Source organism: Cuculus canorus, chromosome 2, assembly GCF_017976375.1.
Source record: "Cuculus canorus isolate bCucCan1 chromosome 2, bCucCan1.pri, whole genome shotgun sequence".
In the NCBI taxonomy this organism is placed as follows: domain Eukaryota; kingdom Metazoa; phylum Chordata; class Aves; order Cuculiformes; family Cuculidae; genus Cuculus; species Cuculus canorus.
The window spans coordinates 144,297,963-144,324,250 of NC_071402.1; the positions used below are offsets into that span (position 1 = coordinate 144,297,963).

The following is a 26,288-nucleotide window of genomic DNA, read 5'->3' on the forward strand; positions in this document are numbered from 1 at the left end:
TCTAGGACAACGATGGGAAGGATTTAGTGGCAGCTGGGTTAAAGTACAGTAGCCTGAGTTTGGTAATTGCTAAAATTAGGTAGGACTACGTTTTATTCCTCACCCAAAAGGCAGTAACTCTGGCAGGACTGCACTGCCCAAAAGCTCTTTTTAAGTGATTAGGCTTTGATGAAGGAGAGAAGTGGCACCTCTAGATGACCAAAACGAGTTGCCGCAGCACTAGGAGCTGAGGAGTTAAACCTGTGCCCTGATCTCATGAGACACGTGCTGTATTCTGTCTTTGTTACCTGCACAGTGAGGTGCTTCGTGAACTCAATGGCAAAACTTTCCTTACAGTGTTTGAGGTCAAACTCTCCTCTTAGGCTTTAGTGTATCTTTTCAGTATATAACTCCTTTTCCGTTTACTCTTTCCAGATACACCGACTCCCTTTTTTAAAAGCTGCATCTCCTGTGTTGCTCAAAATTGTCCAAAGTCTGACACAAATAGCATCCTGACACATGCAGAGATTCAGATAGACTCACTACTTGATCTTGTTTTCCTCGGCATCCCAATTCTGCATGGAGAACACTGCTAGCACAGCTGACCTCTGCTCACACACAGTTTCTTCTCCAAAATATACAGATGATAAATGCATTGGTAAAACTCCATAAAGAATTGTGTGTTGTCTTTGTTGAGTTCGACGTTGTTCAGTTGCACTGCTCAGTGCGTTTGCTAAGGAATGTGTAAAAAAAACCTCAAGAAAGCTTAAGAGTAAAGGAAGAAAAAACAGAGGAATGAAATAAAAGGGACTGAGGGAGAAGGTAGGCTACAGGAGAGGTAAAAAGGTGAGAGGGAAGGCCTAGGAGAGGGTGGAATTGGCAGCACTTTGCAGGTGGGAGGCTGCGGCTGAGTAACGCATCCTTAATGTGTGGCAGCTTTCATGCTAGGATAGTTTAGGTATCCTCTTCCAGGAACTTGCTTTGGTTATTAGTTTTCCTAAACCCACAATTAATTTTAATGAAATCATTTTCCTTTTTTAGACTGGCTTCAAAAGGAAAAAGGGGAGTTTCTCCCTCTCTACATCAATGAAATTTTGGAAGGACAAGTCATAGTATTCCAGAGGAAACTTGCGTACTTGGCATAGAGAGGTGGAGGAAATGCAAGTTTCCACTCCGTAGCAGAAATATAGGCTATAGATTGAAATGCAGTATTTTAAAAGCTATCTACTCTCTGTCTTCTGGAGCATCCTAGGATAAAAAACAAAGATGATAAAGTTATAGCGATTACATACAGATCCTGACTTACCCAATGGCCACCAAGAGTGCAGGTCAGCAGCAAAGACCTGCTAACACGCAAAGCGGTCACGTACACTACAGATATACTCACAAGTTTTACATAAATAACCGGTTTTAAATATTAAATAAAACAATGTCTTCTCCATACCACAACCCAGGGAATTATGCAGCAGGCCAATGGCAGTTCCCCAGGGTGCCCCGCAGTTCTATGCTTCTACCACTGCCTTTCTGATCCCATGGGGCCCTACAATAACCCAAATTTTGCATCTTGGGCATTGGACTGAAATGTATTATTTGCATTCCAGGCTCCTCTCCACACCCACCTGTGCCCTCCTGCCCTCAGCTGCTGGGGCCCATGCGAGTGGTTCCCACAGGTCCTGGCAGCCGGGCACTCCAGAGGCCCAGACCACTGCGGGCTTCCTTGCACCTCCCTGTGCCCGGAGGCCTGGGACATGGCCTGGGAAGCTCAGTTTGTTCCCTCTGCCTGCTGTGGGCAGCTGCCTGTGATATGAGAAATAGTTATTATTACAGAAAGTGGAATATTTTTTTAATTTAAGCTGAAGCAGAGTTAATTTTTATCTAAGTGATTGTGTTCTTTGATAATTGAATGTGTGTCCCTCTGATACGACATTTACTTTTAGACAGCATTTTTTCCAGACACTGTTCATTCTTTGAAGATGATAACGTGTGAAGTATGATTTGTGCCTCTTCTTCTGTAACAGCCTTTGCACTACTTCCCTATCTCAATGGGGAAGATCTGCAAGATCAGGCAGACCTGGAGCCAGCTCCGAATTAGCAAGAGTTTTGACTGTTGTGAAGTTCATAAATAACATTAAAATTAGGCTCTGGTAAGTAATAAAAGATGCATAAGATATCTGGGAAAACTTATACATCCGCTCATAAGTGGGAAATCTGTTCCGTCCCCAGTTCCCATCTCATAGCCCAGACTGACGGGGATCGCTCCCTCGTAAAAAAAAAAAAAAAAAAAAAAAAAAAGGATAAAGGACGTTTGCTTTCTAAAAACCCAAAGCCAGTCTCGGAGTTTTATTAGCCAGCGTTTTCGGCATGCCCTGCACCCACAGCCTGGGGTCTGGCTGGGATGCTCGGTTTGTTCCCCCTGCCTGGAGCGGGCAGCTGCCTGCGCTCACGGATCTGCTCCGGCTGCCCTCGCACCCCGGCGGCACCGGCAGCCCCTCCCGCACTCCCCAGCAGCCGCTCCGCGCCGGACGGAGCAAGATTGAGCCTCGGCGGCCGCCGTCGCAAAGCGCCTGCGCAGGGGCCGCTGCGGGCGCGGTGCTGCCGGCGATGGCGCTCGGCGCGGGCGGGCGAGCGCTGCGGCTGCTGCGGGGCCGAGTGCCTCCCCCGCTGCCTCCCCCGCTGCGGCCCCCGGCGGCGGAACAGGCCCGGCTCGGCTCCTCGGGCCCCGCCGCGCTGAGGGCGCCGCGGGCGGCCGGCGCCGAGGAGGCGGGTGAAGGTAGGGGCCTGCCTCCTCCGGGGGCGATGGGGGCGGCGAGGCCGCGTTCGCTCGGGCGGCAGTGCTCCGCGAGAGGCGCCGCGGCCCCAGCGGCCTCCTGGGCGGGAGGCTCCGTAAGCTTTCTCGGGGCCCAGGCGGCCGTAGCGGCCTCTCGGGCGAGAGAATCCCTCGGGGCCCCGGCGTGCCCGGCCGCGGTGCGGTCCGGGAGCACAGAATCCGCTGCCATTGCCTAGGACTCTGTTTATTAAACGTAGGTGTCGGCTAGAAGTAAAGAAGCGATTGTGGTTCTCCGAGAAACCCCTTACAAGCGCATAGGAAGCACGTGGTGGATGCCATGTCGTCTCCCAAGAAACAGATTGTAGGACGAGAGGAAATGGCCTAGAGTTGCACCAGGGGAGGTTTAGATTGGGAAAAATTTCTTGACTGAAAAAATGATGAAGCATTGGAACAGGCTGCTCAGGGAAGTGGTGGAGTCACCATCCCTGGAGATGTTAAAAAACTTAGAGAAACAGTGCTTTGGGACGTGGTTTATTGGGAATGTTGGTATTGTGTTGGTCGTTGGACTTGATTTTATTTTCCAGCCTTAACTATTCTATGATTCAGTGTAAGCCAGGAACCAGTGAGGGCTCACTGTGTTGGTGTGCTGTCACTTGCACGTACTCTTGTGACTTACAGCTGGTGTAGTTGTGACCCTGAGGTCTCTGCTTATGCTTAGGTTCACGTTTCACAGTTTGAAAAACATGAGTTAGAAACCTTTTTTTGTTGAAATAGAGGAGAGGATCGGGCTGTATTACCACAGTTTAACAAGACCAGCACTCTTTGCAGTCCGTTAGCTCTTACAAACATGCAACAGATCGGATTAAGGAACAAATCCACATTTTGGTTAATCATCCTTGTTTCGGTGTATAAACTTGATCATTAGTCTCACCTGGTTTGCTACATGACTGTGTGGATGCTTACATCAGCACCAGTATGCAGATGGCAGCATTGGAATATGTGTGAGCACCATGTGGAGGAGGAGGCTGTCTCTTCCACCAGCAGTGCTGGTGTGTACCTGCTTAAAATAACTGTGAAACTCTTGGCAGTGACTGGACATACAATGTGGAACAGGTGAAGAAAGCAAAGTGGACTGCCTTTCGTGCATTTAAAATGCTTGAAACCAGCATTTGAAAGTGATCATCTGCATTTGTGCTATGCTTGGACTGTGCAAACGACAGCAGAGCTGGGAAGAGCTGTCAGAGCCCATCTGTTATAGTAACCAAGTACATACAGGTAGTGAATCAGGCAAGAATCACATAGCCACTCTGGCCTAATGCAGAGTGCTGTGGGAGTGAAAAGATCTGAGTTCATTTCCTGATTGTGTCACTTGTCTGTGCGACTTGCCTTTTCTGCATCTCAGTCACTTCATGCTTTTCCACTCCTACAGAAAATAGGATATTTATCATTTTCATTAAACACTTCTTCAGTGTTACGATGAAAAATGCTGTGTAAAATAAGATATTGAAACAACTACATTGGGGAATTATTTTTTGCGAGCCTGTGTGTGAGAGAACATTAAACTTGAAAAATAAAAGATTTTTTAGAAATAAAAATATACGCTAACAAGGGTCATAAGATGACGGTTAAGATTTTTTTGAGGCTATGATATTCCATGAGTTCCTCAAAATCAGAAACATAGAATAAAGAGAAGATAGATGAAGGGAAATAACCACATGTTCTCTGGCTTACCAGTGTGAATTATGGCAGTATTAACAGGGAGCAGCTTCACAGGCTCTGGGAATATGGTGTGGTCAGTGGATTAGCTTGAGAGTTAGGTAGGGAAGTGACTGTGATTTCGCGTTGGAACATGACCCATTTGTCTCTATGCAATCAAGAAAAAAGTTTGTATTTCTGGGTGTTGCAACGTGTTTCATTTCCATGTTAATTCTCTAGGCTGTCAGCAGTTGTACTAGTTGCTAGTAGTGTGGTGAGATATGACTGATCTGTGGGTTTATCGTAGTAAGGTAGAAGAAAGTATAGCATTAAATGAAAATTTTAAGTAGGAGTTTACTGTAAAAGAAGTGATGAGTTCTAAAAACAAGGAAATCTTGAATTGTTCCAAGGGTGAAAGTGCTGGGTTTGTGGTTGCTGAAAGAGATTATTTTTTCAGTGCAGCTTGGTATTTCCAGACTTGCATGTAGAGTCCAACTGTGTCTACTGAGTTTTTTGATGATGAACAGCAAATCAAAGAGCAAAGATTCTTGTATCATCAAGCTTCCTGTGGCATCACTGGAACTCAGTATTGTTTTCTTCCTACATTTCCTGTGCCTTCCTCTTAGAGGTGTAAGTGTTTATGAGAGAAATACACTTTATGTTTGTGTATCTCATTCATTCTTGATTGTTTTCTCTTTTGCTTTAGCTGTGATCCAGGACAAACCTTTGTTCAGTTGTGCAATCCAGAGGAAGAGATCAAGTGTACTAAAATCTGTTCTAAATCTTTCTTTTTATATAGAAAAACCTAGACGCTCATATGCTCATTTCTTCTCACAGATGCTGAACTCAGTGGCAGAAAGAAGACATTCACTGAAGTTCAAACAGAACGACTGGAGCAAGCAGAACGGACTATTTTAATTAAGTGCTCTCCAAAACTTAATGAAAAAAAATTATTGCAGTATTTATCTAGTCATGGAAACATTAAGAGTCATTTCTTTTTTGAAAATCGTGTAAGTAATTACCAGTATAAACTAAACTCTAGCCTTAGACAAAAAGAAATAGTAGCATTTGGCCAAGGCCATGCAAGTTACGCGAATTATGTGTAATTGGTATATTAAATTAGTTTTTAATCTTTGTTAACATTTACAAATTGCTGAGCACAGATTTTTATTCATAAGTCAGCTAAGCAACACCTCAGAGATAGCTAGCAAGCTCTTTTGCACTATATGTTTGAAGCTTTTTACATAGCACTGTTCATTCCTCTAACAACAGAGGTAACACTTTTTTGTGTGTATTTCTTAAGTTGTGAAGATAAGAAGATTTTACAACTTTTATGTTTAGTCCTTACTGCCAAGAATAGAATGTCTTAAATATTTTTGACCTTTTGTGAAAAAGCTTCTAAAAAGCATTGGGGTACATAACCTGGTATTCAGTTGCAGGACTGTCCAATTAAACTGTTTCAATACTGCCATGACTATCTGAGTAATATCAGTACAATCAGTTCAGGGCTTGTATGAATTTACCTAACCCTGTCTGTTTTCATTCTTGATGTTTTAGGGTATCCATGCTTTAATAGAATTTTCGGAAAAGGACAGTATAGTCTCATTGCAGGATGCTATTGGAATCCCAAGTGCTGCACAGCATCATGTTGTCCCATTTAAATCTAGAGTTTTTACTTTTACGCTGAAAAACCCAGTGAGTCAAGCTGCTGAAGAGACACCACTTCACCTCTCTCCTCAGTCTCACATTTCAGTGAAGGAGCTTATTCAAAAGCTTTGTTGTGCAGACAGTGTAAGTAGAGGTTTCTAGATCTCATCTCAAGTAAAAATGAACTGTGTCCATTTCAAAGTTGTGAGTGGTCATGTACAACTTAATAAGCAATTTATTTCATTTTAAAAAGTAACCCTGTTAGAATTTTGTGTGAATGGCTCTCCTGCCTTGAAAGAAATAAATGACCTTCATAATTTTAACTGTCAAAATAATTTTTCTCTATGAAATAAACCTGGTTTAGATAAAAAAAAAATCTTCTAGCGCCAATGATATCAAGTAGATAAAAATATATGTTAACAGATAGAAGATGGGTCATTGTACTTTTACAGTGTTCATTTTCTTAACCAGGTAAGCAGTCAGATGTACATTCTACTGAATGAGTATCAGCTTACAGAAGAAAATATCAAGCTCCGATTTCTGGCCTGTTCTCTGGTTCGAGATTTCACACGTGCATATTTTCCAGACAGCACAGTGAAGCCATTTGGTTCTTCAGTCAACACCTTTGGCAAATTGGGAAGTGATGTGGACATGTTTTTGGACTTCCATGACCTACAAAAGCATGCTACAAAAATGGTAAGATTATGCTATGCATCTTCAGTCTGCTGGATTTCTTCAACAGAGCAGCTAATTTGCTGTTTCACACGCAAGAATCAGTTTATTTATACTTAATTTTTGCATGAGTTCATACTATAGACTGTGAACAAGTTTATGTGAATGTTTGGATTTGTAGACTTCCAAAGGCTGGATGTGACATGATAGAGATCTTCCTTGCATTAAGAAAATTATTTGGTATTTACTTAGACCTTCTACTATTAGGATGAATTCCATGGTAAAATGCCCCCCCCGCCCCCGCATGCTCCAAAAGTTATTCAATGTCATCAGGCCTTCCCATTCTGCTGTTGTGTTTTATTCTCTAGAGCTACTGGGCTTCATCCATGATGCTTTAAAGCTTGATTTTGATTTTTAGGGTCCTCCATCTTCTATAGCTTAATAATTTTGTTTGTATGTGTGTGCATGTGCGTTTTAGGAGGGTTGTCAGGTTGTCTTCCTTTGTTTAAAGAGTGACTACGTGATACAGAAAAGTTGCTGAATAGTGTGTCAGAGTACATATATACACACACAAATAAGCGTGTAGAGGTGTGAAAGTTTAAGACACGAGCTAGTACAGGTGAATAGTTGCAAGTGACACACGTGTTAATGTTTGTGTTGTCTGTCCAAAGAAAATTATTTTGTTAACTACACCTGATTTACATTGTGAAGGGAATTATTTGGCTTACTTCTGAAAGGAACCAGTGCATAAGATGATATATGTGACATGAAGATGCTTTGGAGACCAGGTCCCAAGACTGGAACAAACTCAGCCAGATCAATAATGCAGATATTTCAGTTGTCAGACTTTCCATAAGATGCTTGGTAATTATTTGAGTGCCTCATTGATAAAACAACAGTAAGCACCAAGTGGTGATTACTGAGCAAGTATAGAGGCTTGAAATTGAAATACACTTACTTGAATTTGCCAATGAAAGTACAGAATTTGCATCAGTACCTTGGGAAGCTGGAGAATTACAAGACTTCCAGTAAGCAGTATTCAGTCAACGGTATTGTCTTTTTCAGTGCACATATTAGATTTCATCTTAATCATGTCTTGACTTGTACTATGATTTGGAAATCTGCATTATGCAACAAAGTTCACATGTCTGTTGTTGGGATTTAAGTAGCTTCAAATTGTAATGGTTATTTAGAGTAGGTTGCGTCTCAGTCCTTGTCTGTATAGGCATAAAGAATGGGAAAGGATTAGACAAGGAATTTTTGGAAGCCTCTTGCCTCTTGTGGTCCTTTTTTTGACTGTGGACAGTATAAATGTCCTTTCAGATTGGAGAATGAAATACGAAAGAAAGAGATGACAGTGTGGGTAGGAAGAAGGGAAAGTTAGATCAGAAGTTGAGATTCTTCATGGGTTCGCAATAGGTAATGAAGTAACTGATTCTGGCGTTTTGAAAACTTTTTTATTTGTCTGGTGACAAACAGCTTGGGGAAAACTATCTTTGATTTACTTTAAATAAATAAATTGACAGTGGGTTTATGCTTTTGAAGACAAAATTTGCTCGGCTTTTCTGTGTAGTTTGTATATTGCTGTGTGCTTTATTTTTAAAGAAATATTTCTTCAAACATATATAGTATAGTACTATTGCCACAATCAAACAGTGAAAGCAAATATGTCAGCTGAAGAGCAAGATCCATGTGTATGTGTGTGAAATATGAAAATCTAGGAACCCTTTATATTTTAACAGTAAAGTTGCTTCTCAATTTTTTAGGGAAAAATCTTTCAAGTACGAAACGTGCTTTCAAAGCATGTTTTGTAATTATCTGGTTTTTAAGTATTCATTCTCTGTAGAAGCAGGAGTTCTATTGTGAACTTCAGAGTTGTTTGGTTGATGGACAGGGTCACTAGCAGGTGTGATTACTTGTGGATGGTTGACAGACTTAATACTGTGGGGAAGCTGCAGCAAAAGCCAGCAAGCTGCTGTCTGAGCCTGTCTTTAAGTTATGTGACAGGTTAATAGGCTGTGTGGCACACCTACAGAATTGTAGAATAGTTTGGGTTGGAAGGGAACTTTAAAGGTCATCTAGTCCAACCTCTCTGGGCAACCTGTTCCAGTGTTTCACCATCCTCACTGTAAAAAAATTTCTTCCTTGCATCTAGTCTTTCCCCTTGAACTATAGCAACAGAACCTGCTCAAAAGTTTGTCCCCATTCTTGTAGAGCCTCTTTAAGTACTGAAAGGCCACAATAAGGTCTCACCAGAGCCTTCTCTTCTCCAGGCTGAACAACCCCAACTCTCTCAATCTTTCTTCATAGGAGAGGTGTTCCATCCCTCTGATCATTTTTGCACCCTCCTCTGGACTCTCTCCAACAGGTCTATGTCTTTCCTGTGCTGGGGGCTGCAGAGCTGATGGACCTCGCTCTAGGTGGAGTCTCATGAGAGCAGAGCAGAGCGGGAGAATGACCTCCCTCGGCCTGCTGGCCACGCTTCCTTTGATGCAGCCCAGGATACGGTTGGCATTCTGGGCTACAAGAACACATTGCTATGTCATGTCCAGCTTTTCATCCACTGGTACCCCTGAGTCCTTCTTCACAGGGCTGCTCTCAATCCCTTCATCCTCCAGCCTGTATTGAAACTGAGAGTTGCCCCAACCAAGGTGCAGAACCTTGTACTTGGCTTTGTTGAATCTTCTGAGGTTCACCTGTGCCCACTTCTCAAGCTTGTCCAGTACTCTCTGGATGGCATCCTGTCCCTCAGGTGTGTCATCTACACGTTTGCTGAGGGTGCGCTTGATCCCACTGTCTCTGTTGATGAAGATATTAAGGACAGTATTGATCCTAGTACAGACCCCTGAGGGACACCACCTGTCACTTACACCTTGTGTGGTTCAGTGGGACTTTTGTCTTGTGTGCAGACACAGTCCTAGTGCACTGAAGATGATGATCTTGTTGGTTTTGTTGAAATTTTGGAGCACTAAAATGTGGGCATATCTGCTGCCCACATTTCTCTATGTGAAAGTAGGTACAAAAATAAGGTACATTAGACCTTTATCCTGTGAAGGAGTGTAAAAATCATTAGTGCAACTTGATTTAGGCATAGCCAAAGTGGTAGACATGGGGTACCAGATCCTAGAGGGCTTCATGCTTTGTAGGTGTGGTGAGTCAGCCTAGTCTGGCCTCCAAGTGGCCACCCAGTTGCTCTTTACTCTCCCCTCCTCAGCACGATAGGGTAAGAAAATAAGATTTGCAAGGTTGTGGGTTGAGATAAGAATTTATCAATTACCATCATGGACAGAACAGACTCAGTTTATTGCCAGTTAACAACAGAGTGGGATAGTAAGAAATTAAAAAAAACCACACCCCATAAACAAACAAAACCTCAAACCAATTAAAAATACCTTCTGACCAGCCCACCCCGTCGTCCCCTCCTACCCCTCCTGGCTTCTTCCCAGGCTCGCCTTCACTCCAGTGCTTCTACCTCCTTCCCCCCAGTGGCACAGGGAGATGGGGAATGGGGGTTGCAGTCCGTTCATAACACTTTGTCTCTGCTGCTCCTTCCTCCTCATGCTGTTCTCCTGCCTCAGCATGGGGTCGCTCCCATAGAGTACAATCCTTCAAGATTGGACTACTTCAGTGTGGATTCCTCATGGGGTCATAGGTCCTGTCAGAAAACCTGCTCCAGCATGGGCTCTTCTCTGTGGCCGGCAGCTCCTGCCAAGAGCCTGTTCCTGCGTGGGCTCTGCACAGGATGCAGCTTCCTTCATTGCATATGTATGTGCTCTGGTGTGGCATCCTCCACCAGCTACAGGTGGATACCTACTCTACCATGAAACTCCATGGGCTGCAGGAGGACAACCTGCATCACCATGGTCTTACAAGGAATCTGCTTTGGTGCCTGGGGCACCTCCCCCCCTTTTACTTCACTGGCCTTTGTATCTGCAGGGTTGTTTCTCTCACATATTTTCTCACTCCTCTCTCCCAGCTAGTCTGCAGCATTTTTTACCCTTTCTCTTAAGGGTGTTATTACAGAGGTGCCACCAGTGTCACTGATTGGCTCAGCTTTGGCTCACAGGGGGGTCTGTTTTGGAGCTGTCTCCATCTATCTCTGTCCAACATGTGGAGCAGCTTCTAGTATCTTCTCACAGAAGCCACACCTGCAGCCTCCCCATTACCAAACCCTTGCCATGTAAACCTAGTATAGTAGGAAAATAAGATGCTGGGTATATCTTCTGTAATAGCAACAGACAATACTTCAGAGGAGAGTGAAAGTCTCATATACTTGGAAGTGTGATTTGTAAGGGTAATGATATACTCCCTCTACATAAATTGACAGTCGTAGAACAGGAGAAGACAAAGGGAGGTAGCTTTTGTTATAAGATGATACAGCAGTAGGGGACGTGTTATCTTCTGATTTCTGCACTATTGCAGCCTTTCAGGAGGTACCTGCAACTGAGGAGGACCAGGCAGTAATATTTCCTTATGGCAAATGTTTACTGATAGTGAATTAAAAAAGCAGCAAAAGCGGGACAACACAGTGTTTGACCACAGGTACAGCGTTTTTAACAGGGGGCAGGGGGGACACGGAGATGGAACAGATGGGATGGGATGGTGCAGGAGGGAGTTTGAGCGATTGGTGAATGACTTTAAAAGAGAGCTGTCTGATATTTTTAGATTAGCAGTTTTTTCGTTATATAAGATATGCTTCTCGTTGGGGTACTATACCAGTTAACCCCAAAGTAATGGTTTATCTACATTTGCTGTTTTGAGCGACGTGGCAAGAATAGGGGTAGAACCACAGGGTTGGGACAAGTGTCTCAGTGCATCGTCTTCCCAAGCTGACACCAAAGCTATGTATGAAGCGCCTATGAATTATTAAAAACTGCTGTCTGGGAAGGCACATTGGGATTTTTGTTACAAACATAAAGGTCTGAACACCAGCACACCCTCATGTCAGCCAAGTCCCTGTGTTTTTCTTTACTGTTACTTGTCTTAGTGATTCTTTTCACTTTGTGAGCCAGCCCAGCTGTAGCATGCAGCTACACAGCCAAATGGGGTTAGGTACCTCTGTCCCGAAACATTCAAACACAGGTGCTGACTGAAGAACTTGGTGAGAGCAGGAACAGTCACCTCAGTGATTGCCAGAGCAACTCAGAAATTCAGCACCTAAAGTGGGTTTGTGGGAAAGGTTGCAAGGTCTGCAACTTCTGGATTGTTTTGCTTGTCTGTGAGTGCATGTTTTCTTTGCAATAACCTGGTGACAACAAAAGTAACCTCTTCTGTGTCTCAAAGGACTTGTCAGGTCACTGCTTGATGCTGTTTGTATAGTATGCATTCACTCATGACATGTTCCAAGGGTGAGGATAAGTCAGTGTCAGGTATTGGGTTAACAAGCAAGATTAGCTGAGGCTTAAATACATAAAGAGACTATGAAAAGAACTGAGATTTTGTAGGTATGAATTTATTTTATTGAGGTATAAACTACAAACATAACAACTGAAAATACAAAGACCTACAGGAAAATTGGTGTCTCATGTTACCAAAATACATCTCCATGGGTTTTCCTATTTGTCAGAAAAACTGTGTCTGATATGAAATGATTATTCTAAGTCTTACAGAAACTTAGCTTAGTTTTGAAGGATTAAGTAATTTACGTGCTAACATTTAATTTTTTTTTTAACATAAATAAAGACCTTTTCCTTTACACTGCTCCTTGATTCACTAATAGCACATTGTTCTTTAAAGATTTGAAATGGAATTACTGATGGTTTGCAATTAATGGTGGTTTGGTTGTGTTTTGCTGCTCTTTTTAATTTAATTGTGTGTTCCTCTTTTCAGTCAGAGCATATGTGCTGTCTTGGGAATTGCAGAATTACTTGTCTTAGGCAATGGGGAGATACACTAGTATTATACCCACACCTGAACAAGTAACTTTACAGTAAGTTTATTACTGTTGAACTGGAAAAAATGAATCACTGAAAATGAATATAAAGTAGAAAGCAATATGTTTTTACCTTTTTAAATTCTGTTGGCCACTTTGGATAATTCTTGTCTTCCAGTTTCTTCCAGTTCACAGACACCATTGCAAATTGGTATAGTCTTTCTGAAGTGGTCTTAACATGTCTCTTTGGTTCCCAAACTAACAGTTTACCTTTAAAATTTTGTGTTAGAAAAAAGGCCCCTTTGAAATGGAGTATCAGATGAAAAGACTACCGTCTGAAAGATTAGCAACTCAGAAAATTCTTTCTGTGATTGGTGATTGCCTTGATAATTTTGGCCCTGGATATGTGAACGTACAGAAGATACTCAATGCTCGCTGCCCGCTGGTGAAATTTTCCCATCAGCCGACAGGATTCCAGTGTGATCTGTCTGTGAGCAACAGGTGAGGCTTGGTTTTAAAAAGTTCATGAAGAATACTAATGTACTTACATTTTGAAAACCTGTGATGCAAACTGTTTAGTCTGCTCCTTTCTGTGTTCTTAAATGTATATGTTGGCTCTGAAAGTAAAGAGGATGTTTTTGACTTGGAGAGCTTAGGTTTTAATGTGCTTAAGATATCTTTCTCCAGCATAGGAAATTCTTGCTAGCTGCAACGGAAGACTTGAGAACCACTCTATACAGTTAGTTTGGTTTATAACGATCAAAGAAGACAGTGTTTGTTAATCATTACTTCCCTTCATATATATAGATGAATGCACAGCCGCCTTTTGATTGCTTATCAGATTAAGGAGCTCAATTGTGTTAATTTTTAGTGATAGTGTCTTTTTTTTTCTCTTCATCTTAAGGGCCTGCATACACCTGTTTGATACCAAGATATCTTGAATGCTAGATTAGGATGTTTTCTGATGCATTAGGTTAAAGCGTTACTCTTATTTAGGACCTTTTGCAGCAGTGCCCGGTAGAGGGAGCAAGTTTCTTAGAAATGCCTCTCTTTCAATCTGTTTTTCCTCTTCTAGCTCGTTCTGTTTTGGTTGATAGTAAAGCATATAATTTGTTTTGCTCCCACTTGCGCTATTAATTAATTAACTCACCTTCATCCAATATACATTTGTAACCCTAGCATAAGGGTACGTAGTTGAAAATGAGTTACTAACCCTTTCATTGTTAAGAAATAGTAAACTATTAGTGATTATGTTTCAGAATACTTTTAATATGGCTTTCAGTGCAGATTTTGTGATTTGTCTACATCAGATGCAATCAGATCCTAGACTGAATTTTCTGAATTACCCAAAGTTCTGACTCAGAGTATGCAGGAGTTGTAAAGTCTGTACTGAGCAGATGTCTTACAATAAAGTTACTTTTGCATGTACCGCCATAGTGGAAGTCAGCATGCAGTTCTGTGCAAACTTCCTTGTAATGCTCTGCTGACAGTTTGGCTGGTTGGGACTATGCGTGTTGCCTTGTCATCATTTGGAATAAAATAAACCTCTGTGGACACAAGGAAGCATTTCACATTAAAGATATTAGAAGTCTAGGGGTTACAAAACTTTGACACGGTAATTTCCCCAAATGCCGTGGTAGATTTTTAGAAGAATTCAGTGCAAGGTGAGGAGTAGAAACTCCTACAACTGTAGTTCAACAAGCGCTTTAGGCTAAAACTGACCCCAAGGTAAGTTTTTGCTCTCACACCTTGTCTTAATATTTTTTGTACTTTTTCTTGCCCTCCTATATGTACACTACATGAACTATGTGTACTATATGTACAACCATATGATGAAGCAGATCGCAAACTGATCCACCTGAAAACTTTTATCCTTCCAAATTAGCTGTTTTTTCAGCAGAACCAAACATTAGTCATTTGAAAATTACCAAATCTACTTGTTTTACGAATTTCATTGTGACTCTGCATTTCATGTATTTTTTTTTCAGTGCATTATTTTATTACTTTTTAGATTAAAGTTTTAGAAGGACTTCAAATAGTATTTAATATATAGTAAGATAGCGATATTATCTAGTGTACCTCAAAGGCCATTATGGTTAAATTGTGGTTTTCACCTTAATTGTATGTAATTTTATTCCTGAATACTTGATGGTGGTTTATTGTTTTTGGGTTTGTTTTGTTTTCCTCTCACTGTGATGTAGAACAAGGAAAAAGGAAACAGTGCAAATGCAGTATTATTATTTACCCATAACTGTATCCTTCTCGCAATGGAAAGCTACCAGGTATTTCATCCTGGACAATTTCAGGCTTTCTATTCTACTTTTTTCAAATGCATAAAAGTTGCTGTGTGTTTGGTTTTCTTATGGATGTCCCTTTCCCTTACAACTGATGCTCTAGGGCTAAACAACAAGCACTGCACCTGGTACTTCATGATTCTCTTGTTATTTATGTGTCTTTTCATTTCTTCTTCAGCATTGCTATAAGAAGTTCAGAACTCTTGTATATTTATGGCAGTCTTGATTCCCGTGTAAGAGCGCTGGTGTTCACTGTACGATGTTGGGCCCGCGTACATGGACTTACAAACAGTGTTCCTGGTAACTGGATTACAAACTTCTCCCTGACCATGATGGTCATGTTTTTTCTGCAAAAGAGATCACCACCTATCATTCCAACACTAGACCAACTTAAAGAACTGGCAGGTAGGGTCAGCCATTCATGTGTTTATTGAAGTGACTTTCACATTTGTTTTCTTTAAAGTGGTATATAAACCTAAACAATTTCTTTGTGCTTTCAAATACAAATGCATATTACATATGCCTTAGGTTTGTGGGAATATGCACTTTTTAATTATTTGTTTGGGGTTTTTTTGGTGAAAATAATTGATTTTTAAAGGCAAAATAAATAAATTTTCAATACAATACTAATTTCTATTTAAAGATAACTATTTACTTAATGCTCCCATGCTGGCTGGTTTTTATTTATTTTGCATTTTGGTTTTTAGAAGAGTTGTAAGGTCTCAAAGTTTCAGCAGTTGTTAAGGATTTTGTGCAGATTAACATGATGCATATTGTTTTCTAGAAACCAAATGTTAAAAATAAAGGCTATGTTTTTCCCTCACAATTTGTAATATTCTTGACAGTGGTCATGCTATTTCATGCATAGCTTTTAGGGTGTATTATCTTCAGCAAATCTAATAAAAGCATAGAGGATGCTAAACCAAGTTCTTAATTCCTCTCCGTGGAAGCTCTCAGTGGAGAAGTCTGTGTTCAGTTGCTTTAAAATCAGCTTAAGCATTTGGGTCAGAATTGTATAGAATTTTTAAACATAGAACAAGATATTTGTCCTGAAATTTTACAAGAATATTCTTGATTCTCTTAAGTTTTTAAAGAAAAGATGCTACACACTTTGGGTCTGATTTTTTTTAAACTCTCCTGTTGGTATTAACCTCAGGGATTTGAGCTGTTTAGTATGTAATGAAGTTCTGTATGCAGATGTATCAGGTTTGTTACTTAAAAGAAGTAACTTCATTGATACAAGGATGTCATTTACCTTATTGCTGTAAGCTTTTGAAAATAAGCCATTTTCTCCTGCTTCTTCCCTTTTGTCTGTCCATATACTTTTTTCTTTTAAATCTTTAACTACTTCAATTGAATTTTTACCTGAAATTTCACTTGTGAATTCCTAATCTTATTTACTTAATATGGTAGTATTCCCTGAATTCAGTCATATTTGTTATCTGAATTTTATTAAATACAGTTTTGTTTGGTGGTTTTCACTTCAAAATATGCCTGCAATTTTTGTTTCAGATGAAAAAGACAAGCATATAATTGGAGGATATGATTGCACATTTGTTAGTGATTTAAGCAAGATTAAACCTTCAGAAAGTACAGAAACACTTGGTAGGCAAATCTTCATCAACTTTTTTTTTAATTTTTTTTTTTGAGCATATTGAAAATAAACTTTTCCTTAATGTTCTTTTGTTTTTCTTTGCCTTAGATGTATTGTTGGGTGAGTTTTTTGAATATTTTGGAAACTTTGATTTCAGAAAGAATTCTATAAACCTTCGAAAGGTAAATGAATTTTCCACTCATCATTTTCCATTGAATTTCTTTGTCTGTTGTTTGACAAGCTACATATGTTAAGCAACAATTTCTGCAATTTTTACTTGTATATGCAAAGTATATTTAAACTGGTTGTATCCAGAAACTGGGTCCTGAGTCCTTTTTGTAAAGGTAAAGAGTTTTCCTCGGAGCCTAATCCATTACAGCACTATTATGACACTGTAATGGTCTTTCCTTGGAGTTGTTGGAAAGCACAGGCTGCGATGCTAGGCCTGTATGATTTTGCTTGACAACCCTTTAACAAAAGTGGCAGTTCTAAATAGTAGAAGCTTTTACTTCTGTGAGAGGAAAACTTTTAAAATGTTGTGACTTTTAAAATGTGAGAGGTCTGTGACAAACTCTGTGCACTAACAGGCTTTGCAGTTAAAGTTGGGAGTCCAGACCGGAACAATATCTGCTTTAAAACTTACAACTGAGTTCTGAAATTTGCTTTTGGCTCTTGAGTTTCCTACTGCGGTTTGCACTGGCCTACACTAAGTGTACTTACAATTCAGTAAGCATGAATGGATAACATGATCATTCTGTGCTTGCCAAGAGGTCTGCACTATTAGTTTGGTTTGCTTTGTGTGTTTAAATCATGCTTTTTATTGAGGTATGTGTGTGTATGCAAGTATACTAGAAATACATATAAATGTAACTACCTTAACTGGTACCTGCTCCTGCTGGGCTGCTTCCAGGATGGAGGGTTTCAGTGCCATGTTGCTGTGTGGACACTCTTGTTTGTGTCCTGTTTCCTACTTGGGCACTATGGATTACTAGCATGAGAGCTCTTTTTGCAGGTTGATTCTAAAAACTGATTCAGTAAGCAGGAGAACTTTTGTTTGCCATTAAGCCGTAAAAAAGGCAAGCAAAAATGTACATGTGGTGGAGCCTAAGCTTGAGAGGGAAATGTCTTGTGCTGCTGATGTGTTTCTGTTTAACCAGTCAGTCCTCTTTGCTCTGGGCAAGAGTATGTCGCATTCGCATGGACTCTTCCTGGACTAGCATTGCCTTCCCGCTAGAGCTTGGAAGGTTGGCAGAGGTTTTGTAATACAGAGGAGGTCATCTAAGGAACACTGATAAGCTCCAGGATGGAAGTGGATTTGAATAGCAAACTTACATAGCTGTCAACAGCTTGTGTTGTGTTATATCAACTGCCTGAAAGTGGACCAGGACCTGAATAGTTATGTTACTTAAAAGACCGGAGTGGGAAGAATTTCAGCCATGTGACTAATCTTGTTTTGTCTTATTAGCTCTTAATGAGTACTGTGAGAGGAATGGTTTGGACAGTTTAAGTGCTCGTAGGAGTTTGTCAGGCTGGGCTCTGCGGGTTAATATGACACACTCATGCTGCCCATACGCAAAATGGAGATAGGAGTAGGAGGATGCAGTGAGTGAGGTCTGAAGTTTGTGGGAAAAGCAAGTGAGGGAATGCCCCAAAAGACAGGCTAAACTGTAGTCGTGTGTTCTTTGCCTTGAAGGAAATCAAAGCTGGAAAACCGCTGCTAAGAGGATCCAGAGAGCAGGAGTCACACAGTCAAGTTGACAGGAAAATTAACTTGATTAATAATGACTTCTTTTTTTTACAGAAAGTTCTCTACTAGGTCAAAATACTTCTAATGCGATAACTCAAGTGATTTGTTATTTGCTCAGTCTATAATGCATATATGCAACTTTGGCTTTTTCTTTATACTGTCTGCAGGGAAAGGAAGTCAATAAACCTGAGTCGTCTCCTCTTTATATCTGGAATCCCTTTGAACAAGACCTTAATATCAGCAAGAATGTTAATCAGCCACAGCTGGAGAAATTTGTAGCTATGGCCAGAGAAAGTGCCTGGATTTTACAGAAGGAAGATAAAACTCAGCGAGTGATCAATAAAGAGCCTTGGGGACTGGCAGCCCTACTGTTACCATTTGGAAAAAGTAATTCCAGCAAGATGAAGAACAGGATGAAAGGAATAGGAAGTGAAACAATCAGAAGCCTTTTGGACTCTTTAAAGTTAAATAATGCAAACAATCTACAAAAAGCAGTGGGAAAGTGACTTTCAGCACAGAAACACAGTAGCTGATATTCTGTTTTAGGAATTGAATGTGACGCACAGCCCAAAGAACGTTACTTTTAATATTTCTATTATGGTGAAATGGAGAGTCAAATGACCTCTGTTTCCCATCACGATGCTTTTTGTATAAATCTGCTTTCCTTCTGTACATTTTTCTCCTTACTCTTCACTTTTCCATCTGTTTTATCAATGAAGAGCGTTGAAATGCAAGTTTTACAGATACATTTTGGAAGTCAAATTCAGTTGGGCACTCTTTAAAAAAAGTAGAAAAAGACCATCAAGAGCATCATGGAAAAAAAGGCTTTGGGAATTCTGTTGGCTAACATACAAATGATATGCTAAGAAAAAGCTCAAGAAACAACCACCTTCCTGAAACCAGTTTGAAAAATGATTAATATGAGAACCATTGCTTCCATTCCAGTCATTTTCTGGAAGCCAGTAAAACCAAAGTGCATGTATCTATTTTTGCAATTGTTTTCCATTCATGTAGATAGTGCCAAGACAGAATAAAGACAATTAAATTAGTTAGTAAGGTTTGTGGTTTCATAAAGCATTGCTCTCTGAAGGTAGTGCAATTGTTTTGTGTTGGAAAAGCGGTTTTGCTCTTGCATTTACTACCTGATCTCAGATTTCTTCAGATGACTGTTGTTTTTTATACCCATAGGACTGTTTCCACCCACACTTGTATGTACACTTACATTTCTCATTTGGCCTTCAGCTTCACTTCAAACCTGTATTTCAGGTTCAGGCAGGGGCTTTTGCACGTCCTTCTTGCCTCATCACTCCTCAGAGTGGCTGCCTACTACGTTGACACCAAAGCCTGCCTCTTACTATCCCTTGCAGAGATCCATAGGGAATCATATATCGTGCTGGAGCCCTTTTCTGGTTCTTGCCGTGTTTTTCAAATGTTTGGCAGAATAGTGACTGTCCCCTTCCAGATCAGTTGGGACAGCAAGAGTCAATGCTTAATTACTTAAAGCATTGAATTCTCTGTCCATCTGCCTCAAAAGAGTGTGTTTTCAGAGGAAAGAAGAGAGGTGATGGAAGGAAGGAAGTTGGCAGTGTCAGACAGATTTTCAGGCACATTTGTGAGTGTTCTACTTGCTCAGTTTGAGAGCCGCTTGTCCATTAAAACTAAATGGCAATGGTGATAACAACAGACTGTTGTCTTTATTCTTGACAGAAATGCCAGACAAGAAATGACTAATTCAGACAGTATCATACAGATGCAACATCAGTGATAATGATTACTTACTGTTTCATTTTCAGTATTTTTAGGTTCTTTAATGTTGCAGTAGTATATGGTTTTGTGTAGACTTTCTAATGGTGTAATCTGAACAGCTAAAAATGTATCTCTTTTTCCCTGAAGTATTATTTTTTGGAAATACCATTGGCAGTAGTGTGTATTTCCAAAGTATTTGTGAAAACTGAGCAAGGAAAAACATTTTCCAGCAGTTGCAGCTTAAAGGGTTAGACCTTGAGTAGCAGGAAGACCCTCTTACACATCAATTCCATGTTAGTTTATTTGGAATTTGAATTAATACTCATGTCCATTTCTGATTTTAAAATATTTTCTTGAATAATGACTCACAGTCATTATCTTTATCACAGGAATTAGTTCTCATCTTAACTTCTTCAAGATTGAGCCTTGAATTTCAAACTTAGTTTTATACCCGAGTGCTGGTGCTAGCGTGTGAACTTCTTTTTGGAGAGTGGTATGAAGTTTATTGTAACTCGTTAGTGGTGCTAACCCAAAGCCTTTGACAGCAAGCTCGGTACTGGTGCTGTAAGGTGTCTATTGCTACCTTAATCTCGTAGATCATAGAAGTAGTTTTTTCTTCTGCTTCCCCAGTAGTAGACTTTAAAGCTTTTTGAAGATTAGGGTAGTACTTGAGTACCTGTGAGGTTTGGGTTTTTTCCCAGCTATACAAAATGGGTAGTACTGCAGTGCAGTAATAAGAAGGTGGCTTATCAGGAACTGAAGTGTACCGCGGTGTGGCAGTGTATACCTGCTTGCATTATATTCACAGTGGTTCACTCTGACATAGATGGGAAAAATTTTATAAGAGTTTTGACATGTAGATGCAGGACACTTCTAGTCAAACCAAATGAACTTTGTTACTCGGTTATACAGCTGATGTATGCAGAAGCGCATGCTTCATTTTTACATGTGTATAGGCATTCAAGCTGCTTTCTATTCCTTAAAAGGCAGGGCAGAATGTGGTTACTGTACACACAGCGCCTTTGAGAATCACTTTTCTGTTTAGACTGCCTGTCCCTTTTGGGGGAATAGTTCTGAACCCTTGTCATCGCTGCAGGCCAATTTCTGAAAAGAAATGAAAGAAGCAAAAAGCAGCATTGTAGCAATGGAAATGCACAGGTGATTGAGATGTCTGCAAGTCCAGGGAGCTGGAGGCCAGTCCCTGAGTGAAGCGTGGAAACTTCAAGGAGCAGCTGTCATTGATATAAATAAGCCCAACTGGCAGCTTTCATAGAGGAGGCTGCTAAATGGGGGTGGAGAACCATGAGCTTCCCTAGAGCATGAGCTGTATGTGGGAGAAGAGCTGCACGAGACTGGTGAAGCCACCTGTGGGAAGGCAACCAGGCAGAGAAGAGGAGGACCCAAGATTTCAGAAGGTGTATTTAGCAAATCAAGAGATATGGTGTGATTATAATTTCCTGAAGGCAGCAGCCTTTTCACATTGAAAATGATTAGGAACAACCAATATGGTTCTGTCAGTGAAAACAAGGGTTGGATATTTGTCAAGAAAGGATTCTGGTAACAGTCTGGACTTGAGCGCTTGTTCATATCATTCAAGAACATATAAACAATGTCTTGGCAAGAGTGAGTGAGGCAGGAAGATTGTCAGTTCCCAGACTTGGTGCCGATAGGCTAATATTGTAGGGTAGGATTGTTGAAAAGAACATGCGTAAGGAATATTAGTGAATTAAACACATTTTCCCCCTCTCCCCCTTCCCCTCACAGGGAAGATTTGTTTTTTAGTGTGGTCTCCCATTCCCTGTCTTTTTACTGGTTAGGGCAACTGCGAACATGCAGTTCCTTGCCCTGAAGAAAATGCTCTTTGGGACATTAAGTTAACATTTGTTGCCAGGGACTTCTTTTTCTTTCTAGATGTTTGATGCTCACAGGCGTTGCAGGAATGGGTTCTGCTGCAGTTGCCACTGCTCCATCGTTCCTCTAGCTTCCTCAGAATCTCTGGCCTCGGTCCGCAGTTAGCTGCTGGGTGAGCACCTCTAATTCTCATGGCCGAGACAGTCACAAAGTTGAGACTTCTTGGCTGCTGGCAGATGCTGTGTTCTTCCACCGCAGTTTCCAAACTCTACAGTTCCTGCCTGGGATTCTGTCCTTTGGACTTTATCAAAGGTTGGGAGAGACCTCTGGACCTAGTGAAGCATTCTGCTTGAGCAAGATCAGCTGTGAGATTAGACCAGGTTCCTCGGGGATTTGTCTTGTTAGGCCTTGAAAGAGAGTTTCCAGCCTCGGCTGCTTTGGAGAGGTGATGAATCAACAATCAGGAAGTTTTTCAAAGTGAAATCATCTTGTTCACTGGAAAGCTCTCTTTTCCAAATGCGTTGCCTAGCTTATCACAAAATTACCACTAAGGTTGTCTTCTAGTACAAAATTATTCTGAATGTCATGGGTAGTCTGGGGTCAGTTTGTTTAAAACAAGGGTTAGGATTTATACAAGGCTACCTGGTGCTTGGAGATAAAATCTCTTCCTCCATAATTCCTATGCATTGAAAGTCTTGGTCCACTGCTTTTGTAGGCTTGTTTCTCATATTTCTGTAAGTAGAGGGGTTTGCTTCTTTTTGCAGAATCTTTCTATGCTTTTCCCCATCCACATTGTCTTTTCATGATTTCTCACTGACCTTATCTGTAAAAAATGCTATTTCATTTGGCCCGTAGTAGTTTGTGGAGCAGTAGCAAATACACCTATCATTCAAGAAATAGGTAGTTTTTAAAATGTGTCTCTCGCATCCAATGCAAGTTTTTTTCAGCTGTTTAATTTCTTGTGGAGATTGAGTCTTCATACTGCCTTTTCTGTAGCTCATAGAGGGATCCATGAGCTGGACTGGATGGGCCTCACTAATACTGAACATGTATTTTTAGGAAGTATATTCATTTCAGGGATTTCATTTCAGATTTAATATAGTTTGCTGTATTAGAAAGCTGAAGTTTCCTGCAAAATTTTTGATAGCGCCCCATTAAAATTATTTGTTTTCCTTTGTTATGGGGAAAACTGTGTTCAATTTGTTTCACAGAAAGGCTTCAGAGATCAGTTTTTGTTCCCATGCTGCGCTCTTATGTATACAGATTTGTAGTCAATGTAAACAGTGCAGCCCTGCACAGGAATCTTGCATGGAACAACTCCCAGAATGTGTCTTCTAGGTATACTCGCAGCCCAATGGGGGAGATAAAAGCCCCATGAATTACTAAGGCATAGCCACCCATTTGTGTTGCTGACTCCATGGGATGGAACAATTCCCGTAATTCTGTATTGCTTTTTCTCGTAATGGACACAGGCAAACTTATGTTTTCCTGCAGTGGAATGGTACATGTGTTAGAAGCTGTATTGTTAGGTTGAAAAACAGTATTATTTAAATGCCATTTGAATATTTACATCTTAAGTTTGATTTTCTAAAGTCCTTCTCCAGGAGTTATTGCTGGAGATTTTCAGGATGAGAGAAGGAACTGGGAAAATACATAAAGGCTTCACATTTCAAGTAATTAGATAAATCATAGTTACTATTAATTATCAAAATTAATTATATATTGGAAAGTAATATATGTAACAAGCCAGCAATAACAAGAAACACTGCATTGGCTCTCTGAAACAATTTTCTTCCTTTAATCTTCTGTAGTGCTCCCAATGGTGTACCACTTTTATAAAAGGATGGGATTTGTGAAAGTGTACTGAATGGAAATTACAATATCCAGTACATGGGAGGGTGCATGTTCAGCCACTGCAGTAAATAACAAAGAAGCATTACTGATTCCATCATAAAATGAGATTCAGAGATTTTGTGACTCCAAAAATACAATGTAGAGAGTTGTTCCGTGGATCTTTAGGTGATTCATGCTTCTTCCATTTTAAAATGATCTTTGGACACCTATCAAAAGAGAGTTTGCTATAACTCTGTGATAGCTGAGCTTCAAATTAATGTCTATTTAAAATGACCATGATCTGTTTTTTTGAGACACTAAAGACCTCAGCTATTATGCAGTTATGCACTAAAATCCATGTTTAAGTGAGTTGGCATTGCAGTTGGCTTAAGAATGTGGGATATTATCACTTTGCACTACCCTGAAAATGTAAATGCTTACAGATAGCAACAGACTTTCGCACTTCTCCCACTTAGGCTGTATGATTTTAGTTCCCCTTTTTACTGTAGGCAATATTTTCAATCTTTGAAATGTTTTGTAGCAATTAGTTTTGTATTTGGTAAAATGATAAGTGGTAAAGTAGAAGATCTCCTCTGTATTTGTTCAGTAAGTTGTTGTTCCATTGTGCTGTTGAAGTATTTGATGAGATAAAGTATAAAATACCTGATGCTTTCCTTCCTCAGATGGGGGCAGAGGTTTGTTGCATACTGATCACGTAAGTTAATGCAGACTTGATTCAGAGACACCTAGTCCAAATTTCCTACACATTTTTAGACCCCACTCACCATTGCAGCAGAAGGCTATAAATATTAACGACTGCCAGCTGCTCGCTCCCAGTAGGGATGCTTTCCCCTGAAGTTAATCGTTCTGATTCAGTGGGAACCTTTCATTGCCGAGCCGATCCAGGGACTTGTGAAGCCTGACAAGGCAAAGAACAGTTAATCATCCCCATGCCCCATTCCCAGCAAGATTTTTTTCCTCCTGACTCCAATAACAGCAGGACCCAACCATAAAATTCTTAGATATAGAAAGAGCGATCAATGATATTATAGCAAGGCTATTTCTGTTCCTCAGATTTGTGCAATTTATGTTGTTGCGGGGGAACAGGGACGTTTTTATCTGACGTCTGTATTCTGCTTTTCAAAAAAGATTGATGAAATTATGTTCTCCCCCCACCCCAGAGTTTAATAAGCTAGAGCTTTCGGAGTTATGCTTCACTTGCTCCCATGTTTGTCCTGGCAAAGAGCAAAATGTAAAGCTGAGGCTTTTTCTGCTGGATGTTTTTCTTTTCTGTGATAAACATAAAATATGCAATTGGTGTCTTGAGAGTAGTAGATGCAAGAGTCACAGAATCACAGAATCACAGAATCACAAGGTTGGAAAGGACCCATTGGATCATCGAGTCCAACCGTTCCTAACACTCCCTAAACCATGTCCCTAAGTACTTCATCCACCCGTTCCTTAAACACCTCCAGGGAAGGCGACTCGACCACCTCCCTGGGCAGCCTGTTCCAGTACCCAATGACTCTTACTGTGAAGAATTTTTTCCTGATATCCAACCTGAACCTCCCCTGACGGAGCTTCAGGCCATTCCCTCTTGTCCTGTCCCCTGTCACTTGGGAGAAGAGGCCAGCTCCCTCCTCTCCACAACCTCCTTTCAGGTAGTTGTAGAGAGTAATAAGGTCTCCCCTCAGCCTCCTCTTCTCAAGGCTAAACAACCCCAGCTCTCTCAGCCGCTCCTCATACGACTTGTTCTCCAGCCCCAGTCAACCGACACTTCCCAGCGCTAAACTCTCCGTCTTGCCAGGCTGTTGAGGAGACACAACAATGTTTCATTTCGATGATAATGCAGCGGGAACACAAGTCTGATTATTTGCTATGTAGGTCACAATGGGGTATGTTGGCATCTCCGTTTGCAGACTTTACAAAGAAGTCTGGGAATGGGAAGCATGACAGGAAAAACCCTATTCTGATACAACTTAAATTGTTCTGCTGGCAGAGGCAGGCCATAAACAGTTTGCTGTGAAATGCTGGCTGTCTAGCTAGCATAGCTGGACACTGTATATGAGGAGCTTTAATTATTCAGATTAAACAGCTCGTTTACCCAAGTTCTGCAATTAAAGTCTAGGTCCTTGTTAAGGAGAAGGCCCTTAAGAATACTGAGTCGTGCGCTTCCAGCATGAGTTCCTGGCATCAGTTTATGTTCATATAGATATTTCATGTACTTCAGAGTCAGGGGAAACTGGCAGGTAACTTGGTTAGCTCAGGACTTTTCTTGAAGCCACGTGCCTTTTAATGTCTGTAATGATGCTTCAGAAACTTGTTCACCTGTCAGTTTAGGTTTTGCCTATTCGGTCAACGCAAGCTTTGCAAATTGGCAGGAGATGAAGTTGTTGGGGACATGATTTTGTGTAATGCATTACAACATTTTATTTGACACCCCATTGCACATCATGACGACATGTCTTGTGGGAGTACCAGCTCTTCCCTGGCATCTCTTCTTTCCCAGAAAGCCTCTGGTTATTGAAGATGAAGAATGAATCTTTTATCTCTTTCCCTATGTGAGTGCTTTATGGGAGGGACCTGGAACT

The 26,288-nt window shown here is 40.8% G+C and overlaps 1 protein-coding gene across 1 annotated transcript; it reads left to right on the top strand.

Annotated features, from left to right (window-relative positions):
- The first annotated feature begins 2,537 nt into the window (after positions 1 to 2,537).
- MTPAP (mitochondrial poly(A) polymerase) lies at positions 2,538 to 25,038 on the top strand. The gene is given in 10 exon segments (XM_054058993.1): positions 2,538 to 2,749; positions 5,279 to 5,451; positions 5,999 to 6,232; positions 6,560 to 6,784; positions 12,922 to 13,133; positions 15,105 to 15,331; positions 16,439 to 16,531; positions 16,629 to 16,702; positions 18,435 to 18,744; positions 18,747 to 25,038. Coding segments are annotated over 10 exon segments (1,767 nt in total). The 5' UTR covers positions 2,538 to 2,580; the 3' UTR covers positions 18,797 to 25,038.
- Positions 25,039 to 26,288: the final 1,250 nt, after the last annotated feature.